The sequence below is a fragment of the Tympanuchus pallidicinctus genome, unplaced genomic scaffold (assembly GCF_026119805.1).
Source record: "Tympanuchus pallidicinctus isolate F22 unplaced genomic scaffold, pur_lepc_1.0 scaffold6, whole genome shotgun sequence".
Classification (NCBI taxonomy): Eukaryota; Metazoa; Chordata; class Aves; order Galliformes; family Phasianidae; genus Tympanuchus; species Tympanuchus pallidicinctus.
This window is the reverse complement of record NW_026294780.1, coordinates 10,764,246-10,790,289: the sequence shown is the minus strand read 5'-3', so window position 1 is coordinate 10,790,289 and position 26,044 is coordinate 10,764,246. Positions and strand designations below refer to the sequence as shown.

General features: G+C 37.4%; 1 protein-coding gene across 1 annotated transcript; it reads right to left on the bottom strand.

Moving 5' to 3' along the window:
• Window positions 1–774: 774 nt before the first annotated feature.
• TMEM182 (transmembrane protein 182) lies at window positions 775–23,982 on the bottom strand. The gene is made up of 5 exons (XM_052705740.1): window positions 23,598–23,982; window positions 23,120–23,219; window positions 22,015–22,113; window positions 12,812–12,949; window positions 775–2,229 (listed from the first exon to the last, which is right to left on the bottom strand). Exons 1-5 carry the CDS (start codon window positions 23,736–23,738, stop codon window positions 2,006–2,008), a joined length of 702 nt encoding a protein of 233 aa, XP_052561700.1. The 5' UTR covers window positions 23,739–23,982; the 3' UTR covers window positions 775–2,005.
• Window positions 23,983–26,044: the final 2,062 nt, after the last annotated feature.

Below are 26,044 nucleotides of genomic sequence, written 5' to 3'. Positions count from 1 at the left end.
CATGGCTAAGTTCCTGGAAGAAGTCCAGCTCTGAGGCACCTCTCAATTCCTCCAGCATCTAAAGCTTGCAAGAAAGTGGCTCAAGTGTTTTGCCTCCTCTAAGCTGTTGTGTAGAAGGCCTCCCCCCCGCAGAGAACCGACGGGCTTTGGGAGGGGTGTGCAGCCCAATGGCTCCCAATTATTGAATTTACCTCCCCAATTACTGTTGAGTGTCCTAGACTGTAAAGGGGTAAATACCAACAGACTGTATTATTTGAGAAACAGTATGCAATTGTGTAATTAAAGGCAGGTGTATAACACCATGTGCAGCAGAGGAAGGGTAAATTTCAGCATTTCCTGATTAACCAAGGGCATTACGGTGTAAACCTAATGTTCTCAAGATGGCTATCATTTATGTGGAGTTCATGTATAAGTTTATGAATATTTGGTTAAAATTCACCCATCATACCCTCGTACACAGTAATTAAAAACATCATGTTAGTAGCCTATAAAAATATTTTTGTGATTTGGTAATTATTCCAAACATCAGAGTTCCGTGCTCCTCTACCCCCTGCCCTTGTTTCTTCCTGTTCTATATTGTATCAAGCTAATCTTGGTGATGGAAAAATAAATAAGTAGCAGGGGAGTTTGGAAACCTTCCAATCACAAAAGCTCCTGAAATTGAAGCAATATCCAATCTAGCTTACCACATCTTCTAGGTGGGCACTCCTTTCCTGCCTTTTAGTGATGCTTTTAGTATTCAGAACAGCTGTGGAATTAAGCATTACAAACGAGAAGAAACCAACATGCAGTCTTTATTTTTCCCCATCAGTTCCATTGAGTTATTAGGTTACAAAGTGAAAATGAACACACTCTCAGACGGATTTAATTTCAGTTTGGGCCCAATGCCAGACAAAGCAAGTTTCCTCATAGTTCTCCACCCCATCTTTTCAATACCATGCATATAGTCCCATCCTCACTCCATCTTACATTAACATATACCAAGAACAAGCTACTTCTACAGCACAGGACCAGATCCTCCTCCCTTTCTGCCTTTGCTTGTCTTGTTGCTTTCCAGGGGATGACTAGCAGCCAGGCCAGATCTGGTTTGTAATGCAGATTTTTAATATTTAAGAAATTGTTGGCTACATAAAATATACATTTTCATACTCTGGGTGTTACCATCACAGTAAATCTTTCGTGTTACATCACCAGGGAAATGTTTCTGGGAGGAGCCAATTACTCCCAGATTTCAAAAATAAATCAAATACTTGATTAAAATATTAAAGCTATAATTCAAAGTACAGTTTTAGGCATAAGGTTAACTAGTGATTTAGATATGGTATTTTGGCTTACAAAATCATGCAACAAACATGAATTTCAGAATACACGAGTATACAGCATAAGCAAATCCATACAGAAAGGAGAAATGTAACAGAAGCAGTTAAGCTTTTACACGTACAGACTAGCACCAAATTGCTATTCACTGCAATTGTCTTCTTTCTTGCCCTCTTCCCATGGACTCTTCATGAACAACTGCACTCTATTTTTATAGACTGCAGATGTTTGGTTGCATCAAAGCTAAGGCAAGTAGTGGAAAACAGGAGAGGAGGTAGATTTAATTACTGTGTTTGAACATTTGTTTTCCCTCCATCTTGTACCATTCTCCACAAGTAGAAGCACATGATCAATACTAAAAGACAAATGCATAAAATGTTGATTTGGCCCATTTCATATTGGGCTTTTGGTTGCAGAATATTTTTGCCTTCTTCTGGTTTGCAAAACTGCAAAAATGCTGCAAATAATGCACTGTGGAGAATTATGTGTGTACTTCCTATAGAATTAAAAGGGGTATTAAAGGTGGTTTCTTCCTGTGTTGAGTTTTGTGTCCTTTACTGTTAAACAAGTAACAGAAAAAATTCCGTAAGTGTGCCTGCATACTTAGGATTGTCATAACGGTAATGATACACAAAATTGTGTCTTGAAGTTTCATTAGGATTCCTATACTCCGTTTGGCAGTGTATGACTAGTCTGAATTTAAATAAATGGCACGCCCTACCAACAAGAACAGCATGCCTGCTAATAAAGCAAAAAATACTCCTATTGGAGCCAGCATGAAAGACCAGCCATAGCGTACATAAACAGCAAAGTCTGGGCAATCCATTTTTTTCACGTTTGTGTAGTTTTCAAGATCAGCCATCGCCTGGACCCAGATGACATACATCACGACTACCAGTGAAAACAAGACACCTGGAAAAGAAACATCCAGTTTTAACAACAGATTGTGAGATAAATGCTGAGTGCATTTACTGGTTACAGTAATACCTAGAAATCCACCCATGTTTGCAGCCCCTCTGCAAGGCAGTCAGCCACTACTGGGTAATTTTTGCCCTTGGCTTCTTCTAACAAGCTTCTTCATTTCTCTGCCTTGCTTCTGATCTGCAATGAAAGTCACAATCTTGTGGCAAAGGGTACGTTTGGTTTTGGTGTGCAGACTGTGGCACAGTCATGTTTGAGGATAAAATTCACTGCTTTGAATTCAGAAGCCAGAGAAGGTGGAAGGAGAGAAGGTGGGATGGGGGGACCTGGAAAATAAATTCTACGTATGCTTCCCATACTCTGATATTGTCTCTATCACAGTCTTTTGGATGACATATAAGGGGAAAAACAGTAAGGGATAGGAAATCTTTCTATTCTCATCACCTCTCTACATTTTTGCCTCTTTTTTAATGAGAAGCACTTTGTTTGGAATATTTGGAGCATTCTTATCAAGTAATATGCAGACAAATTCAAATATATTTCGCTCAAAATCTTCCACATTAGAAAAGAAATTGCTGGTATATGAACAAAACCCAATAATAATGAAGTAACCACTATGAAGCAGGTATTAGTATCAACTTCAGGGTGAATAAAAGAGTTTCCTGGAATTAATCCACTTAATAATTCACAACCTTCTCCCAGCCACTCCTCTGAAAGACCTTTGGATTGTATACACATGATAGCAATAAGAGCACATGTCCTTACAAATTTTGCTAATCTCTTTGTTACTATAAACCAGAAGGAGATTTAAGAAGAAAATGCTTTCCAAAGTATCAGTTGCATGCCTAATCTTTTATTTTAGTTTAGAGGAATGTGGACACTTAGGAAAGGCAAGCCTGAAGCACAGATGCTCCAGCAGAAGATTCACTGGAAAGCTGAAGGCACAAGTCCGAATTTTTTGCATGCTCCAGCCTGTACCCACTTGCTCCCTGAGCTTCAGCTGTCGTAGTACATGGAATAGGAGCAGGGTTATCTATTCTAACATTAAAATATTAGGGGCACACCACCTATCTTTTCCTCTGATGACACATATACTTCATTACAACCATAAGGCAACGCAGTACCTCCAGGAACACTTACTGCCAAACCTAAATCTACAGGCTGAAGAGAGCAGAGTACAAGTCTAAGGTGCTTGAGGTCTCTTCCCAGTCCTGCTAAATAATTATTACAATACAGCCCTGAATAAATGTGACACTTGTGACAAAATCGGTAAATGCACTTTGAAAGTATCCACAAAGAGGCATTTGCCTCCAGATCCACTCATCCAGATATTCTTTCGTGTTTCCCATTCCTTATCCCCATCCTGAGATGCTCCCTCATCACTGCCTTTCCCTGCCATTACTATCCACTTAATGGGGAGCAATAGGAGTTGCATCAATCTCCCATTTGCTTCAGGCAAAATCAGACAGGTTGGCTTCCACAATTGATGATGGCGATCTGTTGACATTCTTGTTGTTGCTTTATAGTCAAAATGTAATAAGTTTACATTCTGGATGTCCTGAACATTTGACAGGTGAAAGCTCACAACTCAGTGTTTATGATCATTGTCTTTTGAAGCCCATGAAAAAAATAAGCTGAAGTAGTTAACCTGAGGCATAATCAAAACATGACCGAAAATCCCAAAGGATTTGCAATTTCTAAGAGACTGAAAGAGAAGAGAAAAACTTAAAATAAGAAGGAGGCAGGCACTTTTCCTGTCTATGAAATACAGTAATATATTTCCAGGATTACATTTTTTGCACAGGCTTGAATTCTTGACAAAGTTTAAAAAATAAACAGTAAAGGGAAAAACCCAACCCTCAACACTCAAAGGCATACATTCAATTTTGGAAGCATTTTACCCAAGAAAAACAAAATTTTGACAGTATTTAGTGCTACAGTTGTATTAAACATACAACTGTTGAAACAATCATAAGGAGGGATCACCTCAGGGTCAGATGTAAAAAATAAAAAAGTAAATTAAATTGAAGACTCTAAATAAAAGTCAAATTGAGCAGAAGATTTCTGTAACAGAACATGTAACAGATAACATAGGCAACAAAGGCAAATAAGATCCAAACAGAGCTCATAAGTTTTGATGCAAAAAGTGAAAAGATTCTGATCCAACTTCATAAAAGAAATTCTTAGGCATGGAGTTTGTTTAATGTTTCAAAATGTCAATAAAAAAAAAAAAGTCCCACAAACAACTCAATTATTTGGAAAAATACATTGATAAGATGGAAAAACCCAATCAAACATTGGAATTTATCTCTTCAGATGGCTGTGGCAGTTTCTTTTCAAATGCCCATAGTCTTCAATTTATCCTCTATGCTGGGGCAACCTTAACTCAAACGAATAATAAATACAGAAAGCAATGATGTATATTGCCTTATTATGGCGTCAGATAAGTACAAGACTTTGAACATCTGGAACACTTTTGACGTCCAGCATCCTGGGCAGACACAAAGATAAGCAGCCCAGTTAGTATGGAAGGATCAAAACAAAAGTCTTTGAGAGGTGCTTTAATCTCAAAAAGGGCACCCCTTATTCTTCAGGCAGTCTGAAGAAACACTTCAGTGGTTAAACTAGAGCTGACTGTACATAGGTGCAAAATAGCAAGCCAGTGCTGCCAGTGGTATAACAACTTCAGCTAAGCTGAAATCCATCAGCAAGCTGCTAACACGCGTCTGTGGCAAATTGCTGGGTATGGAAATTTGCTCAAGAAATGTATGTCAAGCAGAGATAAATGTCCTTTAAAAAAGAAGAAAAAGGAGTGGAGAATATGTAAACCTTCTTAGTTAATTAGGCACTGAAAGAGTATTTAAGGGCTCTCACTATCTACTAATGGAAGCTAATTAGTAGGTATATTGTTCGGTGTTTTCAAGAAATGTCTTAAGCAAAGGAATCAGGCTAAGTAAAAACTGCCCAAGTCACATTGGCTCCGATAGATTTCATTTGTTACTGCTCATCTTGTCTAATTTTCACAGATTTATGATTCCATGGCAGTTAAGCCCTTATAGGGGAGTTTGCTGAGGCTCCTCTATGTTACAAATGGTTTCCCTTGCAAAAGGGAAACAGAAACATTTTTTCACAAATAGACCCTCCATTTTGTCAGTGTGGTTTTGTTTCCTGAGATGTTAGAGTACATTAGAAGCAGTGGTGAGAACAGGAAAGCAGATCATGTACTTCCATTATCACTAATGCATCTGCTGAAAATGTTTGATGTTTAGGGCCAGGGGCATTGCTTCCTTTCCATCCATTAAGCACTTCAGGTTGTGCTTAAATGTGCAAGTCTCTGACTTGAAGGGTTTTTCCTCCTGGCATCCACACTGATTGCATCAAAACACCCAATTCAAAGGCAAGTTATGAGCTTAAAGAAAGGTTACTATAGTTTGAATATTTAGCTGGTTGTTAGATTCTAAAAGAATTATGTTTCTTTTCAGAAGATACAACTTCACGTCAGTTTGCACTATTGCATTTTAACAAAACAGATGTTAACTTCAAGAAAAGTTTGAAAGAGAAGTAGTATCAAAAACAGACCATAATTTGTTCAGTGGACTGGGTAGTACGTAAGATTCAGATACACATAACATGAGATAGTTTTTGAAGACCACAAGACATTAATTGGGACATTAATTATGAACTGTAATAGGCATGTCAATTAGCAGTCACTACTTTATATGCTGACTACAAAAATGCAAAAATGTAGATCAAAAGTAGGGTTTATATCTGTTTTGAGGGGGAAAAGAAGAGAGCCAAAGAAAAAAAAAACAACCCGAGATTCAGAGGTTTTAAATATTCAGGTACTATTCTGGCTTTCAAAGGAGATTTGCTTCTCAAAGCCAGTTCAGATTTGCTTAACACATAACACAGGTATTTATAATAAGCATCCTTCTTTTGTCTATCCATCCTGCAACCTTGTACATATATCTACACTACTTCTGCAATGCTGTGCTTTTGTTATTCATACTGGAATCATAGAATTGTTTGAGTTGGAAGGGATGCTTAAAGGTCATTGAGTCCAACTCCCTTGCAATGGACAGGGACACCTACACCTAGATCAGGTGCTCAGATCCCCATCTAGCCTGACCTTGAGAGACCTTGAGGGATGGGGCATCCACCACCTCTCTGGGCAGCCTGTTTCAGTGCCTCACTACCCTTATTATAAAATGCTTCTTCTTTATATCCAGTCTAAGTCTCCCCTCTTTTATTTTGAAACCATTTCCCCTTATCCTATCACAACAGACCCTGCTAAAAAGAGACTATCCCTCTTCTTTCTTATAGTTCCCATTTAGATAATGAAAGACTACTATCAAGTGTCTCTGGGGCCTTCTGTTCTCGAGGCTGAACAGCCTCAGCAGTCTCATTCTTTCCTCACAGAAGAGGTGTTCCATCCCTTGGATCATTTTTGTGGCCCTCCTCTGGACGTACTCCCAGCTCTGTGTCTCTCCTGTACTGAGGACTGCATGAGGACACAGTATTCCAGGCGAGGTCCCACCAGTGCAGAGTAGAGGAGCAGGATCACCTCCTTTGCCCTGCTGGCCACACTTCTTTTGATGCAGCCCAGGATAAGGTTGGCTTTCTGGGCTGGTGAATGTACATTCCACTGAAAAGTAGAATGAAAGTGAAAAGTGAAAAGTACATTCACTGGAATGTATTTAAACCAAAGGCATTGTAGTAACAACAAAATCTTGCTGAAAAATAATCTACCATGGTCTGTTTAAGTATTTTAAACTAGCTCGCTGGAAGATCACGTAGTCACACAATGGCTGAGTTTGAAGGCACCTCAAGGTGCCTTCAAACCAAGGCCATCTGGCCCAATCCCTGCTCCAGCAAGGCCACCTACAGCAGGGTGCCCAGAGTCCAGGTGGTTCCTGGAGATCTCCAAGGAGAGGATCCCACCACCTCTGGGCAGCCTGCGCCAATGTTCCATTATCTGCAGAGCAAAGAAGTGCTGCCTGGTATTCAGAGAGAGCCTCCTGTGTTCCAGTTTGTGCCCACAGCCTCTTGCCTTGGCACTGGTCACCACTGGGAAGAGACTGGCTCAGTCATCACTGCGTCCTCCCTTCAGGTATTTATAGACAATTATGAGATCCCCCTAAGCTTCCTTTTTCTGCCTGCCTCAATATATGTATAGAGAATTCAATATTTTTGAAGAAAAATCATGTATTGCTAAAAGTATAAAAAACAATCTATTTCTTTACATCATCCCCAATCACAAGATTTGGACTGAACATCACTGAAATGCTAGTAACTCGCAAACATCAGCCATGCCTATGCAAAACTAAGGAGAGATCAGAGTTAGACTCCTTCCTGCTGGAGAGTATTTTCTTACATAAAGTTTATGCTGCTTGTGGAAGACAACAGGGAGAAACCTTTTATTTATATAACTACTGCTATTCCATCCTTCCTCTGTATCCACAAGTTTCCTTCACCAGTTTGTCTCTTTCCTTCAGAATATTAGTCATGCCAACAGGAGTTGAGTAAGCATCCATTTCAACTTTAATAAGGGATGCTTGCTCATTATGAAGGAGAATATGCTAACATTAGTATATATTTATTCTGGGAAATCTATCCCTACACTTTTGCACGTGCTATCATGAATGTCATGAACTCACATAGCCAACTTCTCAGGCAAAACTGCTGAAATTAAACAAAAAAAGAACCAAAAAACCAACAACCTCAATTTCAAAAAAAGCAGATATTTTTAGGAACAATGTGCACTATGATGTATTTCTACATTTTCAGCATTTAGACCTTTTCCATAGCATGCAGCTGTCCATTTGCCCTTGGCTTCTAGTGACTATAAAATAAAACAGCAGTTGCATGACTCAGGAATGATGGGGAAAATTATTCCTAGAACGTGAAGTATGTCTGAGAGAGATTAAGACAAGTAAATACTTCCCTCCTCCTCCCTTTTTTTTCCTTCCATTTTGCATTTTTTTAAAGAACACATATGTTTGATACACAGCTCTGTGCAGTGTGATAAGACACGGACTTCTCTGAGGTCACTCATTTCTGTCTTTAGCTTTTATTCTTTTGAATTTGTTTCAAACCAATACTTTTGCATATTGCAGAAGAAAAAGAATACAGAACCTTTAGAAATGTTTATGAATTCAAGAAGCAGTTTGCTGGCCTTTACTACTTATTCTTCCCACGTAGAAATGCCTTTCACTTGTCAATGGTGAATGGCTGTTTATGGCATGAATCTTTTACTATGCAGACACAAAGACAACAGGTGCTAGAAAGAATGATGTGAGTTTTAACTTCTGCCTAGAAGTTTAGAACTCTCATTTGAGGAAAACTTGCACAACTATGTGTATGTATATATTTCAATTAATTTTTTGTCCCTGTCCTTATTATAGATCCACTTATTCTGGCCTCTTGTGACCTTTATTTGAAAAGTACTGTTTACATTCCACTCCAAAGTATATGCCAGGGATCCCACTTTAGAATTATGGGAGTTGGCACATATGTCTGAAGACAGATTTTGTCCTCATCTAGTAGCTAAGATTGAAGCCTTTTTTCTCTTTTGGCAGGAAGCAGAAATTTGTAATCTTCACAAGGGTGTGATTCTCTAATGTTCTATGCACACCCTGAGGTCTTGCTTTCTTATCAGTACAACAGGAAAGCTCAAACCGCCATCCAGACATCTTGCAAGAACAGCCCTAGAATAATCTGGATTTCACTGAGAACTGCTCTTAGTAATAATGTTATAGCAACTTTCTTGTCTTATGGTATTTGAAGAAACCATAGGGCTTCTTACAGTTTGCACTACTTTAGCGGCTTTTGCTTCATCCTTTGATGTTGAAGATATGGAAATGAGGTTGCAAAGAGACAGCTCGAGTCATTGACTGTGGTACTGTTGAACTAATATGTGCTTTTTTTCCCCCTGGCATAGCATAACTAGTTCCATGTGCAAGCTCAGATGAAATTTGAAAGCTTAACATGGAAAGCTGCTAGTCAATAAGCTGCCACAAATACTAATTGTGTGTGTTTCTTCATTTAGTAGTTCAGAAGCACTGCTCAAAAAGAACCTTGAAGATTTTCTTAAAGATTGAGGTGATCAAAAGGCAGTTCTGTGACTCTGCCACAAATCAGGCAGGAGAATTTCTCTCTGAGTAGTTGTTCATCTTTTCTGAAGCCAAGATCTATGACACTGGAACAAAAGCTTCAGAGATTGCTTTGTTTTGGAGTATAACCCCCTTGTAGCTCATCTACGTGGGAACCAGTGACACTGGCAGTGAGACCTTCAGTCCTTAAGTGTGTTCCTAGAGAGCACCAACAGTGAGAGGTAAGAGCATAGGAGCCAGAATTTCAGGGGAACTGACTTCAGCCTGTTCAGGGAATTGGTAGACAGGATCCTAAGGGAGATTATTTTGAGGGGCAAAGGCTACCTTGAAGGACAGAGGATCCTAAAGAACTGGCTGTTGCTCATTGGCAATTTTCTTAAAGCACAAGAATGATCCCTATCAGTGTGCAAGATTTTAAGCAGGGTCCAGCAAAAAGGAAAGTCAGGCTCATATAGAGCGCACTTAATAAAAGCACCATCAGCAGCTCTCGAAGTACTACTATTGCCCTTTACTCAGCACTTGTGACAGCATACCTGGAACATTGTGTCCAGTTTGAAACTCACCCCTGAAAGAGTGATACTGTTAAACTGATGACTACCAAAATGGTTGTTAGAGGGATGGAGGACAAGAAGAGGCTCATCAGGCAAGTTTTAGTCTAAGGAAGAAAACAGTCTTTATCTTTCTAAATGGAGGTATAGAGAAAATAGGAGATAAAGTCTTCAGAGGAGTGCACAGTGAAAGGATTGGACATAATGGTTACAATTTGCAGCAAGGAAAATGTCAGGTGAACACATGGAAAAAAATCACAAACAAACTGGAAAAAGTAGGACAAGTACTCAAAGATGTTGTGTTTTCAATTAGTGGATATTTTCAAAACTTGACTAGATAAGGCTCTGTGCTGCCTTATTTTTGAAGCCAGCTCTGCTGAGAATGGGAAACGAAATGTGATTGCCGTAAGAGGTTTTTTACAACTGAAATTTATTCTATGTCATTCAGGATCTCTGCTTAGGCTCTCTTCCACAGGCTCTGTCAAGTGTTTTGTAAGGCAAATCATTCTTCTTTAGCAGAAATTAGGTGAATTGTCTGTACCCATTTTGTCAATTAAGATTGCAAAAGGATACAAATACTTCAGTCCAGTAGTAGCTATTTAAATTGCTTCATCTTGTATTCTTCTTTAAGGACACACAAAAGTAAGAATGTGAACAATCTTCCTATCTTCTGCTTTCAGACTTTCACAGAAAAAAACTGTGGTGACTAACTGCCTTCTCAATAGCCTACTTCCAGTATAACTGCTAATTGCACTTTGGCAGCAAGTTATGGACATGTCTTAGACACCTTGGTTATGTGAGTATGCTGACTTGTGAGAAGAGCTGAGAGCATCAAACTTTTGGATATGATTTTGTAGATGTTCTGAAGTTTTGAATAGGATAATGATATTTAGGTAAATACATTTCCCAAGCATCTCTGTCCTACTGGTATGATGGAGCAGATGCAGAAGAGCTGTCAGGATCTCTATCTCCACATCCAAGCTAAAATATCTTGTGCTAGCCTAATGGGTCCTGTACTCTGTTGTCACCACTTTCTTTTGGGAAATCATAGCAGAATTTTACTAAATGCTCTTGCTTTTCAACAAGAAAAACAGTAATATTTTAAATAAAACAGCTCTGCTCAATGAAGCTGGTAAAGGGACTAGAAAACAAGGCTTACGAGGAGCAGCTGTCATCTCATTGCTCTACAACTATATGAAAGGAAGTTTCAACAAGGAGGGTGTTGGTTTCTTTTGTCAGATAACAAGTGGTAGAATAAGTTATGCCAGCAGAAATTTAGATTGAACATTAAGCAAACTTTCTTCACAGGGAGCTTGGTAAAGCATTGCAACATGCTGCCCAGGAGTGTGGAGTCTGCATCCCTGGAGGGATTGAAGAGATGTGTGGTTGTGGCAGTAAGTGACAAGGTTTAGTGATGGGGCTTAGTAGGTCAGGCAGATTATTTGACTTGGTGATCTTGAAGGTCTTTTCCAACCTAAATGATTCTATGATTCGATAGTATGTTCATCTGAGCCCCCTTCAGAATAGCATAGCCCCTCCTCCAGGATGAAATTAATTGCCAGCTGGAGAACTTCCTAGCTAAAGTTTTGACTTTTAATGACTATTGTTATTGCCTTCAGCAGGCCTTAAGGAAGCCAAGGGTGACTAGCCTAGACTTGTGGAATCTAACTTGCTTAAACTAGGGCAGACTAACTGACCCAGAGTGGAGAAAGCACACTTCGCTTCAGAGGTCTCCTTGCTAGTTCCTGGTGTCTTACCATTTCCTCCCTTATAGTCTCTAATACTTTCTAGAGACAGCAGAGATTTTCACAGGTTAAAAATGTAGCAAATGAGCAGGACTTACAAGAGCTTTTAATTAGCAAATCAGTGAACAAAAGTAATGAAATACCTTAGAATTTCCAACAGATCATGAATATTTTTACATGCGTTTTAACAGTGTGGAGGAGTAATTCCCAAAGGAGCAAATGCAAATATTCCAGAGTTTTTTCAGCAACAATATTATAAAACACTTCACATTTCACTGAAAGTGTTTTAAGAGGAAATTATGATCTTATCAGCATGTGTATGCAGATATGCAATATGAAGAAGGTAAGCAGGTTAGTAGGTCAATAATGGAATTAGAAATAGAGTTCAAGCCTTTTGATCTTGGTGTGAGTGTTCTGCCCCACAACACCAAGATGCATACAAACTAGGATAATGATGAGCACATACTGTCGTTTATATCCTAAAAAACTATTGTCTTTTACATCTTTCCAGACTTGTCAAAGTTAACAGAACAGTGACCCAGAAAGCTGGCCGTATCAGCTCAATCTTGGGAGGATGCTACAAATTATGTGTGGGTTATGAGGAAAGAGAAAATTCAGTTATTTACTGAATATTCTGAATTTACTGAATTCTGTATTTCATTCACAGAAGTTTAGAGTCCCACTTACTCATATTTGACAACTATTTTGTGTACTCCAGTCACATATAAAACACATCTCCTATACTTGTCATGTGAATATGCTGTGTCTTTCAGCTTCTTTAGAATCTCCCATTACCACCTTCACTGTCTTTGTGTCCCTGACTAAAAAAAGCTCCTCAGCAGAAGTCCTTGAGAATCCTACAAGGCTGTATCCCTAAAGATACATGCCTTTTCCTGCTCAATAAGTAGATTGAAAATGCAGTGATTCCATGAATAGTCCTATACTTCTTAATTTTTTATTGTAATCAAAAGGTAGCTTTCTGAATGGCTTCAGATAACAGTAGAAAGAATTGCACCCTGGGCAGATGCTCCTCAAGTCAAAGCACAGAGGCACAAATTTATTTTTTTTTTAAACCATGATTGTATAAATTTTGTTACAGAAAATGGGGAGAAATACCTCATCCTTTCTATTCTAATGCCTTAATTGATGGAGCAAACAATATACTCACCAGCAATAATGTAAAAGCCTCCTCCTACTTTGTACAGAATGTGGCTGGCAAAAGGAGCTGCACAGATGATCAGAAAACTAGCCATCACAATAGTGATCACTCCCAGGAGCATAAGAACTGTCCAGAAACCTCGATAAACTGGAAAAAAAGAAAGAAAAAGAATGCATATCACACTTATTTAGAACTTAAACAAGTTATGTATTTGGCTAATAAAGATTTTTCTTTTCCACTCTTCCACTTACTGACAAACCAAACATTCATTCCATTGTGCATGTGCATTATGTGTCACGTGGATCAAAGGAGATTCAGAATCCAGTTCCTATCTGGTGATCATGGAAAACAGGGTTTGAGTTACCTCAAATGAAGTCTACCTGCTTAACATTTAGACAGTGACTTGAAAAACAGTAACTTGACAAAATTTATGATATTTAGAAAATAGTGTACTGAAGTTGCAGCAAAGATTCTTTGGAAGAAATGATTGGACTGGCTGGATCTAATTGTTTTACCAAAATTGACTGGGAGAAACAGAGAACTGTAACATTATGACTTTCTCAGTGCTCAGTTCCTATCACCAAAAGCAATCTGTAAGTTCTCTATAACTTTCAAGTACATCGTTCTTATTAGTTTATATACAACAAAAGGAAATCTAAAGCAGGAAAGAAGAGAAACCTTAGAAACTTTAGAAAAAAAAATAACTTGAAAAACAATTTTTAAACCAGGCTGTTTCCACTCTAAAGTTCTTTTTATTTTATTAGAATTTGATGTTTCAGAAGTCCCTGCTAGACAGTGCCAAGCAGTGCTTAATTAATGGATGCAGCTGGTGATAAATGAGCCGAGAGTTTTGTGACATACTCTGGCCAAAAGAGTCTTTCTAACAACTATTTTTTAGCTGCTTAATTGCACATCCATTTAACAAAGTCATCATTTTACAAATGCTACAAGACTGACATAAATTTCTCCCATGAATTTAAAAATTGGTACATTAACAGAACCCATTAGTAAAATTATGAGTTGCAAAGATCTCCATCGTCAGTTCAGAAAATCTTGAAGCACTGACAATTCAGTCAGTGAAAAACATTTCCACCCAACTGAGGGAAAGCACATAAGCCAGCTGGCACGTCAGAAAAAGTGAGTCACAAAAGAAACTGCCACTTATCATTTGACAGCACCTACTTACTGTTATAGCAAAACACAACTAAGTAACTATTATACTGGTTCATATCCTGAAAGTTTCAAATCCATCCTGCCTGCTAAAGCCAGCTTTTGGAATAATTCAGGTTTGTTCTCATCTGAAATCTGAAGGTGAACTACATGTTATCAGCTTGTGCTTCCCATCAATATGTTTCAAAAATCTACAGTTTTCAACTTGACCAGCTTAACTCATGTTAAAATACACATCATCTTGCTTATCTCAGCCTTATATATGTATGTGCTAGTTAGATCACATTCACCATATCACATTAGCCACACTTTTAAAATAACGCCCTTTTTAATCCAGGCAAAGACTCAGAGACATAATTTTCCACCACACTGATCAGCAGATTTGGGCATAGGGAAGATGAATGTGTCTGAAATTAGCTGGCAGAGGAATAAAACTGTTTTTTTGGTCCATATCCTTCTATGTAAACAAATAAATAAATAGTAGGTGAGAAGTAAGGCTCTGGTTCAGCTAAGCAGTTAAGTGTGTGTTATGCTTTAAGTACTCAAATTCTTAGGGGATTTAGGAACCTGTTTAAAGTTAAACACATAGTTTAATGATTCACTTGATGCAAATGGACAGTGAATGGAGGCTAGAGAAAGTAAATCTCCTAAGTCCTTCAGTCTTGGGTCTTTGAAGCAATTTCATATTATTTTACTCATGGGGCTACTTTGTTAAGCTCCATTGCAGTCCCCAAGTCCATGGGACATTACTTCCTCATTTAAAACCTAATACTGCTAAATCAGCCTATAACCACCCAACTATTTTACACGGATGGCCCAAGGTACTTCAAAGTCATGCTACATAACAGGGCACATTGGCCAAAATGAATTTTGAAAGGGCTTACTTCAATATCATTATGGTCACTCGCTGAAGTTATACAGCAGTGTTTCTAGAGATGGAAGAGGACATAAGTTTCTACAGCATAATGAAATCAGTGTGCAGTTTCATTATCTGCTCCTGACATAAGCTTTTAGTGAAATTTTACCAGAAAAGCTTGATTTGCTCAAATATTCCTGAAAAATAAACACAAAAGGAGTACAAATATAACTGATGGAAAAATGTTTAAACCTCTTTGTGACTATAGAAGAGATAAGCAGTTTCTCTGCTTGGACAGAATAACTATTTTATGCATTGTAAGTGAAATACTGATTTGACCTAGCTATCTTCTGGCATAACCTTCCATTGTATTCCTCTATAAATAATTATTTTCTCTAGAGAACTGTGGGGGTATTCTGACAATCCTAACAGTTGTTTATCCAGCAATCTGTCATTAAACATCAATTAGAAAATAAAGAAGATAGGTAAAAAATCTGCAGAGTTCCCTAATCTATCTTTTTATGCAAAATCCTACCCCCACAATCTACAAGACATTAAGATCCTTTGTGGCACAAGTCCAAGGAAACATCTTAAGAGACCCTGGAGTGTGTCCAGAGAAGGGCAGTGAAGCTGGGAGGAGTCTGGAGCAGTAATCTTATGGGGAGAGGCTGAGAGAACTGGAATTGTTCAGTCTGGAGAAGAGGAGGTTCATGGGAGACCTTATTGCTCTCTACAACTGTCTGAAAGGAGGCTAAGGTGAGGTGGGGTCTTTTCTCCCAGGTAACAGAGAGAGAACAAGAGGTAATGGCCTCAAGTTGTGCCAGGGGAATTTCAGGTGGGATGTTATGAAAAATTTCTTCTCAGAAAGGGTAGTGAGGCACTGAAACAGGCTGCCCAGGGAGGTAGTGGGGACAACATTACTGGAGGTGTTTAAGGAAAGGGTAGGTGTAATTATTAGGGACATGGTTTAGTGAGTAATATTGGTGGTAGTGAATGGTTGGACTAGATGATCTGAGAGGTCTTTTTTAACCTTAACGATTCTATGATTTACTAAAGCAGTTAAAAGGCAACCATTTTTTTGCAAAGAAGACTTCACTTTCTTCATATTCAGACAATTTTTGCTTAGACCAGTTTCCCACCTTCTCTGTTTAGATGAGCAATTCCCATGGGGCTAATAAGTCAAAATTACAGTGTAACCCTATTGCTGTCATTAGTTTAGCTGGCATAAACAGATGAACAAAAAAGAGCTAGTTGAAATAAGCCTGCCTAATAATAAACTTTCTAAGTCAATCTCACTGCTGTGAGATTGAGGTGAACCATGACAGCTAAAAAGCAACAGAAAATGCTTTTTGAATTATGGTTCTTTATAGCCCCTGAAAAGGAATGATACTGTGATCCAAGCAGTCTGCTTTAATGAATATTTTTTCAGTGCACCCATATAAGGTGTTAAGAGAAGTCTGCATATTTCAAGTATTGCTGAAGTAGTTCATAAGACTGCCCATTTTCTGGCCAGACAACAAGGAATTCACCTCTGCAAAAGGTAGTAGGCACTAAGTAAATTTTCTTCACAGGTATGTCAGAATTATCTACCTCAATTAGGTATATTATTCCAAGTATTTCCTGCAGTGGAAGAAATAAAGTATAAGCATTACCACACAGTCTGTAATAAACATATTTGCAGTGTTAACCTTAGGTATCATTGCTCTAGAGTGCTAAACAGAGAGATGTATAACTTGTCTTGGTAAGCTGTCCCTTCATCAGGGTACAACATTTGTCTTGGTAGTGACAGGCAGGCCTAAAAATAAGACAGTACTTAGAGGACAACAGGAGTACAGCTGGTATGTTTGTCTTTGAGCTCTGCACCTTCAACCTATATGCTGCGGGAATAGCACAGCTGCAATATATTCCTCCAAAATTGCATGACCTGTAATTCTGCCTTGCTACTGCTTTTCTCCAAAAACATCCTAAGCCAGATTCTTCAAGAGACTTCTGCATCATTTGAAAAGTAGCCATAGTATTGGGTTTTGAGCAAGGGAGTGGAATATGGAGAAATAGTTTAGTTATGAAAAAGTTCCTTTTGTGGGTTCCAGATCCACAATAAACTCAAGCCACAGTTTCATGTTTTAAGATGTTACTGGTGCATGATGTGAAAAAGAAGCAATAATGCATTTGAGAAATTACACAGTCATGCCACCTAAAAGGCATGATAGTTTTTATGTGGTTGCAATGCGCTCCTCAGAAGTTACATAGTCAGCTATTCAGGATCAAGCTTAGCCCATAACACCACGTGGCACACATCTACTTACTACTAGAGACACTGATATCAACCTCACAGATATATATCACATATTTTATTGCCCTTGCTGGCTTCAGGAGTTTCAAAATCTCAACAATGGAAAGGACTTGGCCCAACATTCTATGACCAGGAACTAAATCAAAACAACAACAAAAAAAATCTGTTTAATATTGAACGCACTATAAAGCTGAAAGTCTTTTTGAAAAATGTTTGTGTGAGTACAGTGCTTCATTGCTAATAACAGTTAAAATGACTTGGAGAACTTGCCAAAAATTTTTACCAATAAATTTAAGTCCTATAGTGAACCTTTCCTGTGATTTGACTATACAGAGTATTTTAGAACATGCTTACTATTTAATGTAAGACATATCAAAGTACTTTTGACAACAAGCATCAAAACGCCACCCACAGTATAAAGTACAATGAAAGGTAAGTGCCTGAGCTGCTCTAAATCAGAAGCTGCAGATAAATCCTCTCTGCAGATAAACCACTGTAAACAACATCACAGCTCCCATCAGAAGCGTGAGGCAACACAGTAAACCTCGTGAAACTGTTCCAGTTTCACTAAGTATCCTTTACTATGCCATAGTAGTAATTATCCTTTTTTTTTTTTTTTTTTTTCAAATAACCTTAACAGTAAAACAAATACAGTATTTGTAGTATGAATATATTGCTTTTTTTAAATACTTCCTGCTTCATTACTGCTTAGTGGCTGGGGAGTTCTCCCTCAGTAAATGTACTGCGTTACAATTTCTCATGAACAATTATATGACCATCTTACATAACAGCATTTTTTCCCCTAAAAATAGGCTACTTCTAGCATTTCACTAAACAATTATTATTTTCAGATTTCATTGCTGATATTTCCTAGATTACATTAGGTTAATTTTAGCCCAGTAACAAACATGCCAGTAAATTTGATAACACTATTATAGATGCAATAGTTGCTAAACCACAATTTCTCTTCAGTTCTGCAAACATTCTGCATTGCATATCATAGGCACTACTTCAACACTGGCAATGTGCCCAAGACTGGACTAAATAAGATATAAAGGCAAGGAAAAATGTACTAGCAGCTACAGATCGGAGTATTAAACTGAAGTGCCAGAGCACTCCATTAAATGGCTCCAAATGTAGCTTCAGGCGGCACTGAGGCAATTTACAAAGTTAAGAAACTCCTGTTTACTTCCAAATAAACTTCAGAAAAAAACCACCCCTCAAAAATAAAATTAATGATCTGAGGAAGTGCTAGATCTTGCACCTCTTTTTCTTAGAAATTATCACACTTTAGACAAACAGGACTACTTGTATGAGTAAGGACTTCAAACATTTTTCAAAACAGTTCTAGTATTGTCTGGTAGTACAAGAGATTTTTTATAAAAGTGTGAGAGCCTTGAATGTCACTGTTAAGTAAACCAGTGATGTGATACCATTAATTAACTTAGCTTGCAATGAATTTTTATTTAAGTACTATACTATTATGTTTTCAAAATAGCATGATGGGATAACTGATCTAATTATGATTATACATATGTGTATGTTTTTTATAGGTATATTTTAGAATAATATATTTCAAATAAAATAAATAAAAGATCACTACTCCAGTACTTTCACTGTATGGTCTAACTTTTTTTTTTATTTCTAGCTTTCAGTCTGTTTCACTTACGTTTGTGAATCATCATAGAAATGAATCTGCTGGTGACACAATGAAGTGCTGTCTGACTGCTTAATAGCTGCACACTGGCATGGCTGTCACCATAAACCATTGTAACATCACAGAAAGCCACTGGAGACAGGATTCCCCTGACTTCACTTAGATTCCTATTTCAGGTTGAGACAAATGGCATTGACTGCAAATTTCTTTAAGTCCATTAACTGCAAATGATGGCTAGCACAGCTATTGATGGAAGCTTACACTGCAGGTAGGTAAAGTCCTCCTCTCTCCACCATAATACTTAACAAAACTAGAGCATGAATAAAGCCATAATAATTGAGATTAAGATACAGAAAACTGCAATTTCAAATAAGTCTTTTCTAACCCTTCCAAGCAGATCGTGCATCTGACAGTAATGGTGAAAGGAAACCTGAGACATTAAAATATGCATTTGAATAAGACTGTAACTCTTGGCACAAAGAGCTCATAGTCTAAGTCTTCTCACCAGCTTGAACCAAGCCTTTTGAGTAAAGCATACTAACACTTTAGACTTTGATATCTTTCATGTTTGAGTCTTTTGGAATATGTCACATACACACCTTAAAACCAATATATGAAAGGATGTAAATAAGTTAAGAGAGGATAGATTTATCTTCTTTTTAATTATATCTTAGAAAAAAAATATCTGAGCCAAATTGCTACTGATACTAAAGCCAAAGGAATTATTGCAATAGAGAACTTGGTCCACTCATTCCAGTCAAAATTCATCCAAGATTTCATGGTTCCTCAGGAAACTTATGTTTGCCTGAGCTATTCTAACTGAATGGTAACATAGCATTCCAGCTACAAACTATGCTTCTGTTTGCACCGGGGGCTTCAATTAAAGCTAATTTGCTCTGATAAGGCCCCACTGCCTCTTAAGCCAAACTGTCTATAAAAGAATTCACATGCCTTTACTTGCTGAGAAAGTTCTCTTAACAGAAGGCTTGAGTTTTTAAGAAAATTGTTTTGTACATACACGTTTGATTTCTCTAATGAAATTTAAAGCTTTTTATTCAGCTGTTTATTTTTCAGCAAATTGAATATTTTTCAGATGACAGCGTATTTCTTCTTATACACTCCTAATAAAAATAAAACTTGAGGATCTCTCTAAAAACAAAGTGAAAAGTCATTCTGAAGAAGTGTGTGGTAGACCTTTTTTATCCCCAAAAGTGAACATTTTGACAAAACTGTTATCCACAAAAATGGAAATATTCTATCAAGGTACAGTAGCAGAACCAAAAAAAAAAAAAAAAAGAAAAAAGGAACAATAGCCCCAATTTCTTGGTAGTGCCCTTTCATTCTGTGCTTTTTTATTCTTTTATTGAGATATTCTCATATCTAATATGAGAATATTAGATTCAGCCATGTGGATGTACAAATAGTTGACAAACTATTTTTCTGCACGAAGTCAAATGGAGAGTTTTCACTGCTATCTTTTACAGAAAAGCATTTCCTTCACTGTGAATCAAGAAGGCAATAACTCTCAGTACTTCTTAATTTAGTAATTGTAGATTCTGTGAGGTTTTAAAAAGCCAAATATGATGGGCAGGCCTGTCAAAGTACACTAAAAGGAAACTGAGTGTTTGTACTAATAGAAGAGATGATGATATAACTTTCTTAATAAAAAGTTGTGAAAGATTCTTAAGCAAGTATACCTGCTCTGGTAAATAATTCCGTTTGGATGCTGAAAATGAACTGGAGGCACAAAAAAAACTCTCTAGTTTTAATGAGATCCAAAGCAATCCAACTGTATCTATTTATACAGCAGGAATGGCTCTGAATATTCTCTACCTGTGCCAGTATCTATAGTACAGTTCTGCCTATTTTTAATCTCCTAATATGAAATATAGATAGGAAAATTATATTTGAGCAGTGTTCTTTTGGCAAATATTAACTGAAATTAATTAAACTTTTGATGATATTCCTACTCCTTTCTTCTTCTTTGTTTGTCCACTTCTATGTAATCATGCAATATGATTTGAAGATCCTTTGTGAATGTATGAGTGCATGGTTGAATACCAACTTTGTCTAGATTATTAGGAGCAGATGGCTCTGTCATTTTCAAATGAAAAGATAAACTGTTCTAGATGTGCTTCAACATTATAGATTAGATCTCTGACTCTGAATGGTAAGGTATGAATTCTTCGTGGACAAACAGTTCATAATTTCTAAAGATTAACAGAACTGTTACCAACACAAATTCTTTTCCTTCTCATTTTTGCAGCATAAAAAATGCATTAGAAAGACACTTCAAAGTTAGCAAAGGTATAATTACAGCTTCAGAGATCACTTAAGTCATTGAGTCAGTAGGCTCAGATACAAGCAGCATTCATATGTCTCAGGTTATTTTAAAAATTATATGAAATAACCATCAGAAGCAATAGTCTTAAAAATACATTTGAAAAAAGCCCTTGATCTGACAAAATGTGACCAATTTTTTGAGCTGAGTAGAAAAAACAGAGCTTTCCAGAGCTTTCCTTATGTATTCAAACACAAGGTTTTCAGTGCTCTGTATCTTACATACATGAATATGTATATATATTCGTATGTATCTCTGTTACTGCACCAGTTTCTTGGTATTAATATCAGCTTAATATAGTAAATATTTAAAAATACTAGAATTTAATTCACAGAACAATACTTCACAGTAATATAGTGTTAGTTTATATTATTCATGTATGGCACATAATATTCAGTGTCTGTGTCAGTTGAGAGAAACTGGTATCTCCAGCATTCAGTGCAGTATATCTGAGATAGTTGAATAAAATTAGACTGTAACAAGGCCCCTGTCTTCATTACTCATAAGGTAAAAATGCAATATATTTCCACATGTGATTTATTTATTTAACAAGAAACAGTTTAATTGGAATACATGAGAAGAAGTAATTGTTTAAAGCATTCATCCTAAGAAAGATACTTTTTATTTTGAAGAAAAAAAGCATGAAAAGGAAATGTTTCTGCTTATAGAAATGATTTCCATTCTGCCATCATACTTAAAGCCACGCATTCATCTAAGTGCTTTGCTAAATAGTGTCTTAAATATGCATGTTGTAAAAGTCTGAGAAATACGAAACACCAAAACTGTATTAATTAAACTGAGTGGATAGATAATGCAGTTCTGCACTGAAGCATCTGAATTGTTTTCTTGAAATTATGGGCATTGTATCCACTTGCAGCCAAAAAAAAATACTTACTGACTGCAGAGTCATAAGAAGTTGAGTTGTGTTCATCTCGGATATGAGGAAATGGTGAGAGGTAAGCATGTGTACAAATCTTAGAAGGTGACTGATTGGCTAAAAGAAAAAGAAAGATCATTATTAATATTTTACTGCTTTGAGAATTTAATATCCTAAGACTGTTCTTCAAATTGATAAGCAGAGTTTCATAGGACAAGATTCAGTGTTCCCTCGTAGTAGCTTTGCAGTGGATTTTGCTTTCGTAAGAGACAGCAGCCTTGATCTTCTGCCAGGGATACTCCTTAAAGGGCAGCTCAGATTTGTACTACAGGAACAGTAAAGCAGCCTGGTTGAAGGGAAGGATCTGGTACACTGCAACACATACATATGCTTTTACATGCATATGCATTTTTCTGTTGCGAGAGTTAATTATTTCTTGCTCATTACAGCATATCCAAGCAATGTATTTAGCAAAATATGGGTTACTGAAGTTAAAATTGTATGAAAGCATCTGTTTTTCACTAGGTTTCTTAAAACTCAGCAATAAGGTGAGGGATAACTATATCTCACAGGTTGGGTCAAACACAACAAGGTAAGATTTGCAAACTTTTCTTCATTTGAAATTTTGGTGGCAAATACCATCTTCCAGAATCCTGGCACATATTGAAAGAAAACAGGTCATCCACACATTTAGTAGAGGTTTTTTTTCTGAAGGAGATGTGCTCTACACCATTCTCACCTACTCATAGAATCAGCTGGAGAAACTGCAAGCAAAAACTCATGGACTTGTCCTAAGCATGAGGCTCTTTTTCCCTGCTTTATGAAAATGAACAGACCATTTACAACACAGCAAGAGACTGTCTTGATAAAAATGGACTCTCAGTTAAGATGACAGGCTACTACTGAAAGAGTAAGCTGATAGTTAAACATGGAGGATTTTGTCCTGGGATATCCTTTAGTACAGATTTTAAAAGTGTTTGTCGCTTTTGAATTTATTTGAAGATAAAGAACCTGATCACTGAAGAGACCAAATGAAATTCAGTGACTCATGAGAACTAAGAAAAGCTCCACAGCTTTGAGATCCAACTATTGTAGATAACATAAAAAGAAAGGTATTACTTACTGTACCAGAACTTCCACATGCTGGTGTTATGCTCTCTTATATTTCCACTAAACCAGCACCTCCAGAAGAAACCTTCATGATGAAACGTGGCCATCTCAGTCTATGAAAAGTAAAAATAAAAATGAAAGCCTTTATCATACTATTTTTCAAACAGCTGAAAAAATGAAGTTCAAGTGAAATTAAGATATGTAAAAAATAACACCATTACAATGACACACAGCCTGTCTGAACAGAGGTTAGCTATAGCCTCTCTACACAGTTATAGTTCACAGTTATAGTGAGAGAATGTCATATTGCAAAAGTAGTATCATAAAAATTTAATGAATTTTAGACTTGATTACAGCTGTTTACAAGAGGTTTTGAAGTAGGCTTAAAAGCCTCCAGAATGTCAGTATGAGTATGTTCAAAAATTCATACAAAATTCAATCCCTATGAAACAAATAAATTCAAGAAATTATAAATAAAAATCCATACTAACCCCCACATCCTCAGGTGCTTTTGAACACCTTCCTACTTCTGTAGAAAGAAGCCAATAATCAGTTCCAAATGCCACCAAAAAGAGCAAAACTCCTAGAGCTGCGAATAAACCTCCAAAAAATATTCCCACACTCAGTTTCATTATTGAACTTAAAAAAAAAAAAAAAAAAAAAAAAAAAAAGCAATTTTTTTTCTAGTTACTTAAGAAAAAAAAGAGAAGTATTAGGCAAGTGGCTAGAAAGTAGTTTGGAGAGTACGGCTCATATCTGAAGAAGTTTCTCTTTGCTTGATTTTCTGCTGTGTTTCCCAACGCCCTGTGAATTGATTTGTGTCTCCTAATTCGTGTTCCGTGTGGCTGGCTCAAGCCTGACAGATGAAAAGGGCCATCTATTTTAGGACACTGATGGCAGAGCTTCATTCTGTTTCTCTGTCTGGGCGAGGCCAGTCAGAAATAGCTGACCTTCCCCTAACTAATCAAGGATTGACTTGAAATATTATTGCAGCTGGTACATGAACTTCAGTGGAGCTGGAGCTGCAATAGCCCTGTCAGTCCATCCAAAACATGATACAGAGTGCAGAGGTGCAATAAGGGCTTCTAAGATCCAGTACTGGTAGTGAAAGGTTCCCTGGCTACTAGCAGGGAATGAAACACACACATCACTTTGGAAGTTACTAGCAGCCACTTTACTAAATAAAGGCTGAGATTTTTTATGAAACTTTGAAAACATGGTAGCCAAATCACAGAGATGCCTTTGAGAAGTCCTGATCTGGAGGTTTTACAAGTGCACTTAGTTTTAGAAATTTATACCTGTACCACAGCTCCCCACACTTGTACAGCATCATTAATCTTTTTTCAAAAAGAAGACACTTTTCCACATGTGTTGTTTGTAACAGTTGGTGCAGTAGTTACTGTTGTAACAGTTTGTAATGTTTTGGCCATTTTGGAAGGTGATCGGGTGACATATATAAACTCTAAGGACTCACTGCACAAGAAAAAGGCTTTTCCAACAATTTCTTGTCATGCCAAGCAGTCCTTCCTTAGCATCTCCAGTGGACCACAGAGCAAGCTCCTGTAGAAATTCGTTGAGTTTACACTATACAGTGGATCCTGCAGTCTTACCCAGTGACATTCCACTGGCATTATCTATCAGCAGAGTAAATAATATTCCATTATCTTCCTAAGCTGGGAAATGCTGGGATCAAGAGAAAGATGAAGTCAATTCACCCTAGAAAGTATTTGCCACAGATTTTTTTTGCATCAGACTTTACTCTCTAAACTGTTATTCCTACTGCTACTGTCTGCTCGGGCAGTACAGCAGTGTACTGAAGGAAACTAACAGAAGAGACTGATTCTGTCCTCTCGAATATACAGACAAATGAACCAGAGATGTGTCCTCAGTGTTTTTGTAGCACTACATCATCTGCCTAATGCCATATTTGCAAGTTACAATTCATATTCTATTCAAATTTGACACTATAGTAATTTAACACAAGCATTTCTGACTTTTTTAGACACTTCTGCACTGCATAGTTTCAGTGTACACAAAACAGTAAATAAATTTCCAGTCAAACAAACTTTTTTTGTCGTATTTTCTTTCCAACAGACACTGTTGTAGTACATTTTTGCTATACCGGAAGGTGGTGATCTTTGGAGAGTATGCTATTGAAGAAAAATCAATAAAAATTTATCCAGGAAAAGAAGAAAAATATGTAGAATGCCCCAGGAGTCACTGCCCCTGGAGGTATTCAAGAAATGTGCTGATGTGGCAGTGAGGCATATGGTTAGTGGACACAGTGTGGATGGGTTGATGGTCAGACTACACGGCCTTAGTGGTCTTTTCCAACCTTACTGACTCCAGGATTGTAAGAATGTGTGAGAAAATAATGCATATTTTTGAGCATGTTTTCTGCAAACACCTACTTGCCCCTTAGAAAAAAAATTGTAGAAAAAAAAAATCAGAAAAAGAACAATGGAAAAGTCAGGTTCAGTGCAGGACTTACCTGTCCAGATCCAAACAATTTCATGTGAGCTACATGTCTATGCATTACAGTCAATATAGCTCTAATAAATAAAAATGGTGGAGCCTGAAGAGAGATTTAGCATGACCTACACCCAAAGAACTCAGTTCATTCCCTCATGTAGACACCTAGCTCCACTGATTTCTCAAGGTATCCTACTGGCTTTCAGCTGCCACTCCATAGAATCATAGAATCCTTAGAGTTGGAAGGGACCTTTGCAAGTCATCTAGTCCAACTCCCCTGCAGTTAACAGGGACACCACAGCTAGATCAGGTTGCCCAAGGCCTTATCCAGCCTCATCCTGAATGCCTCCAGGGATGGGGCATCAACTACTTCTTTGGGCGACCTGTTCCAGTGTCTCAGCATCCTCGCTGTAAAAGACACTATAGAAGAGAATACTAATTGGACAAGATTATGTATAAGTATTGC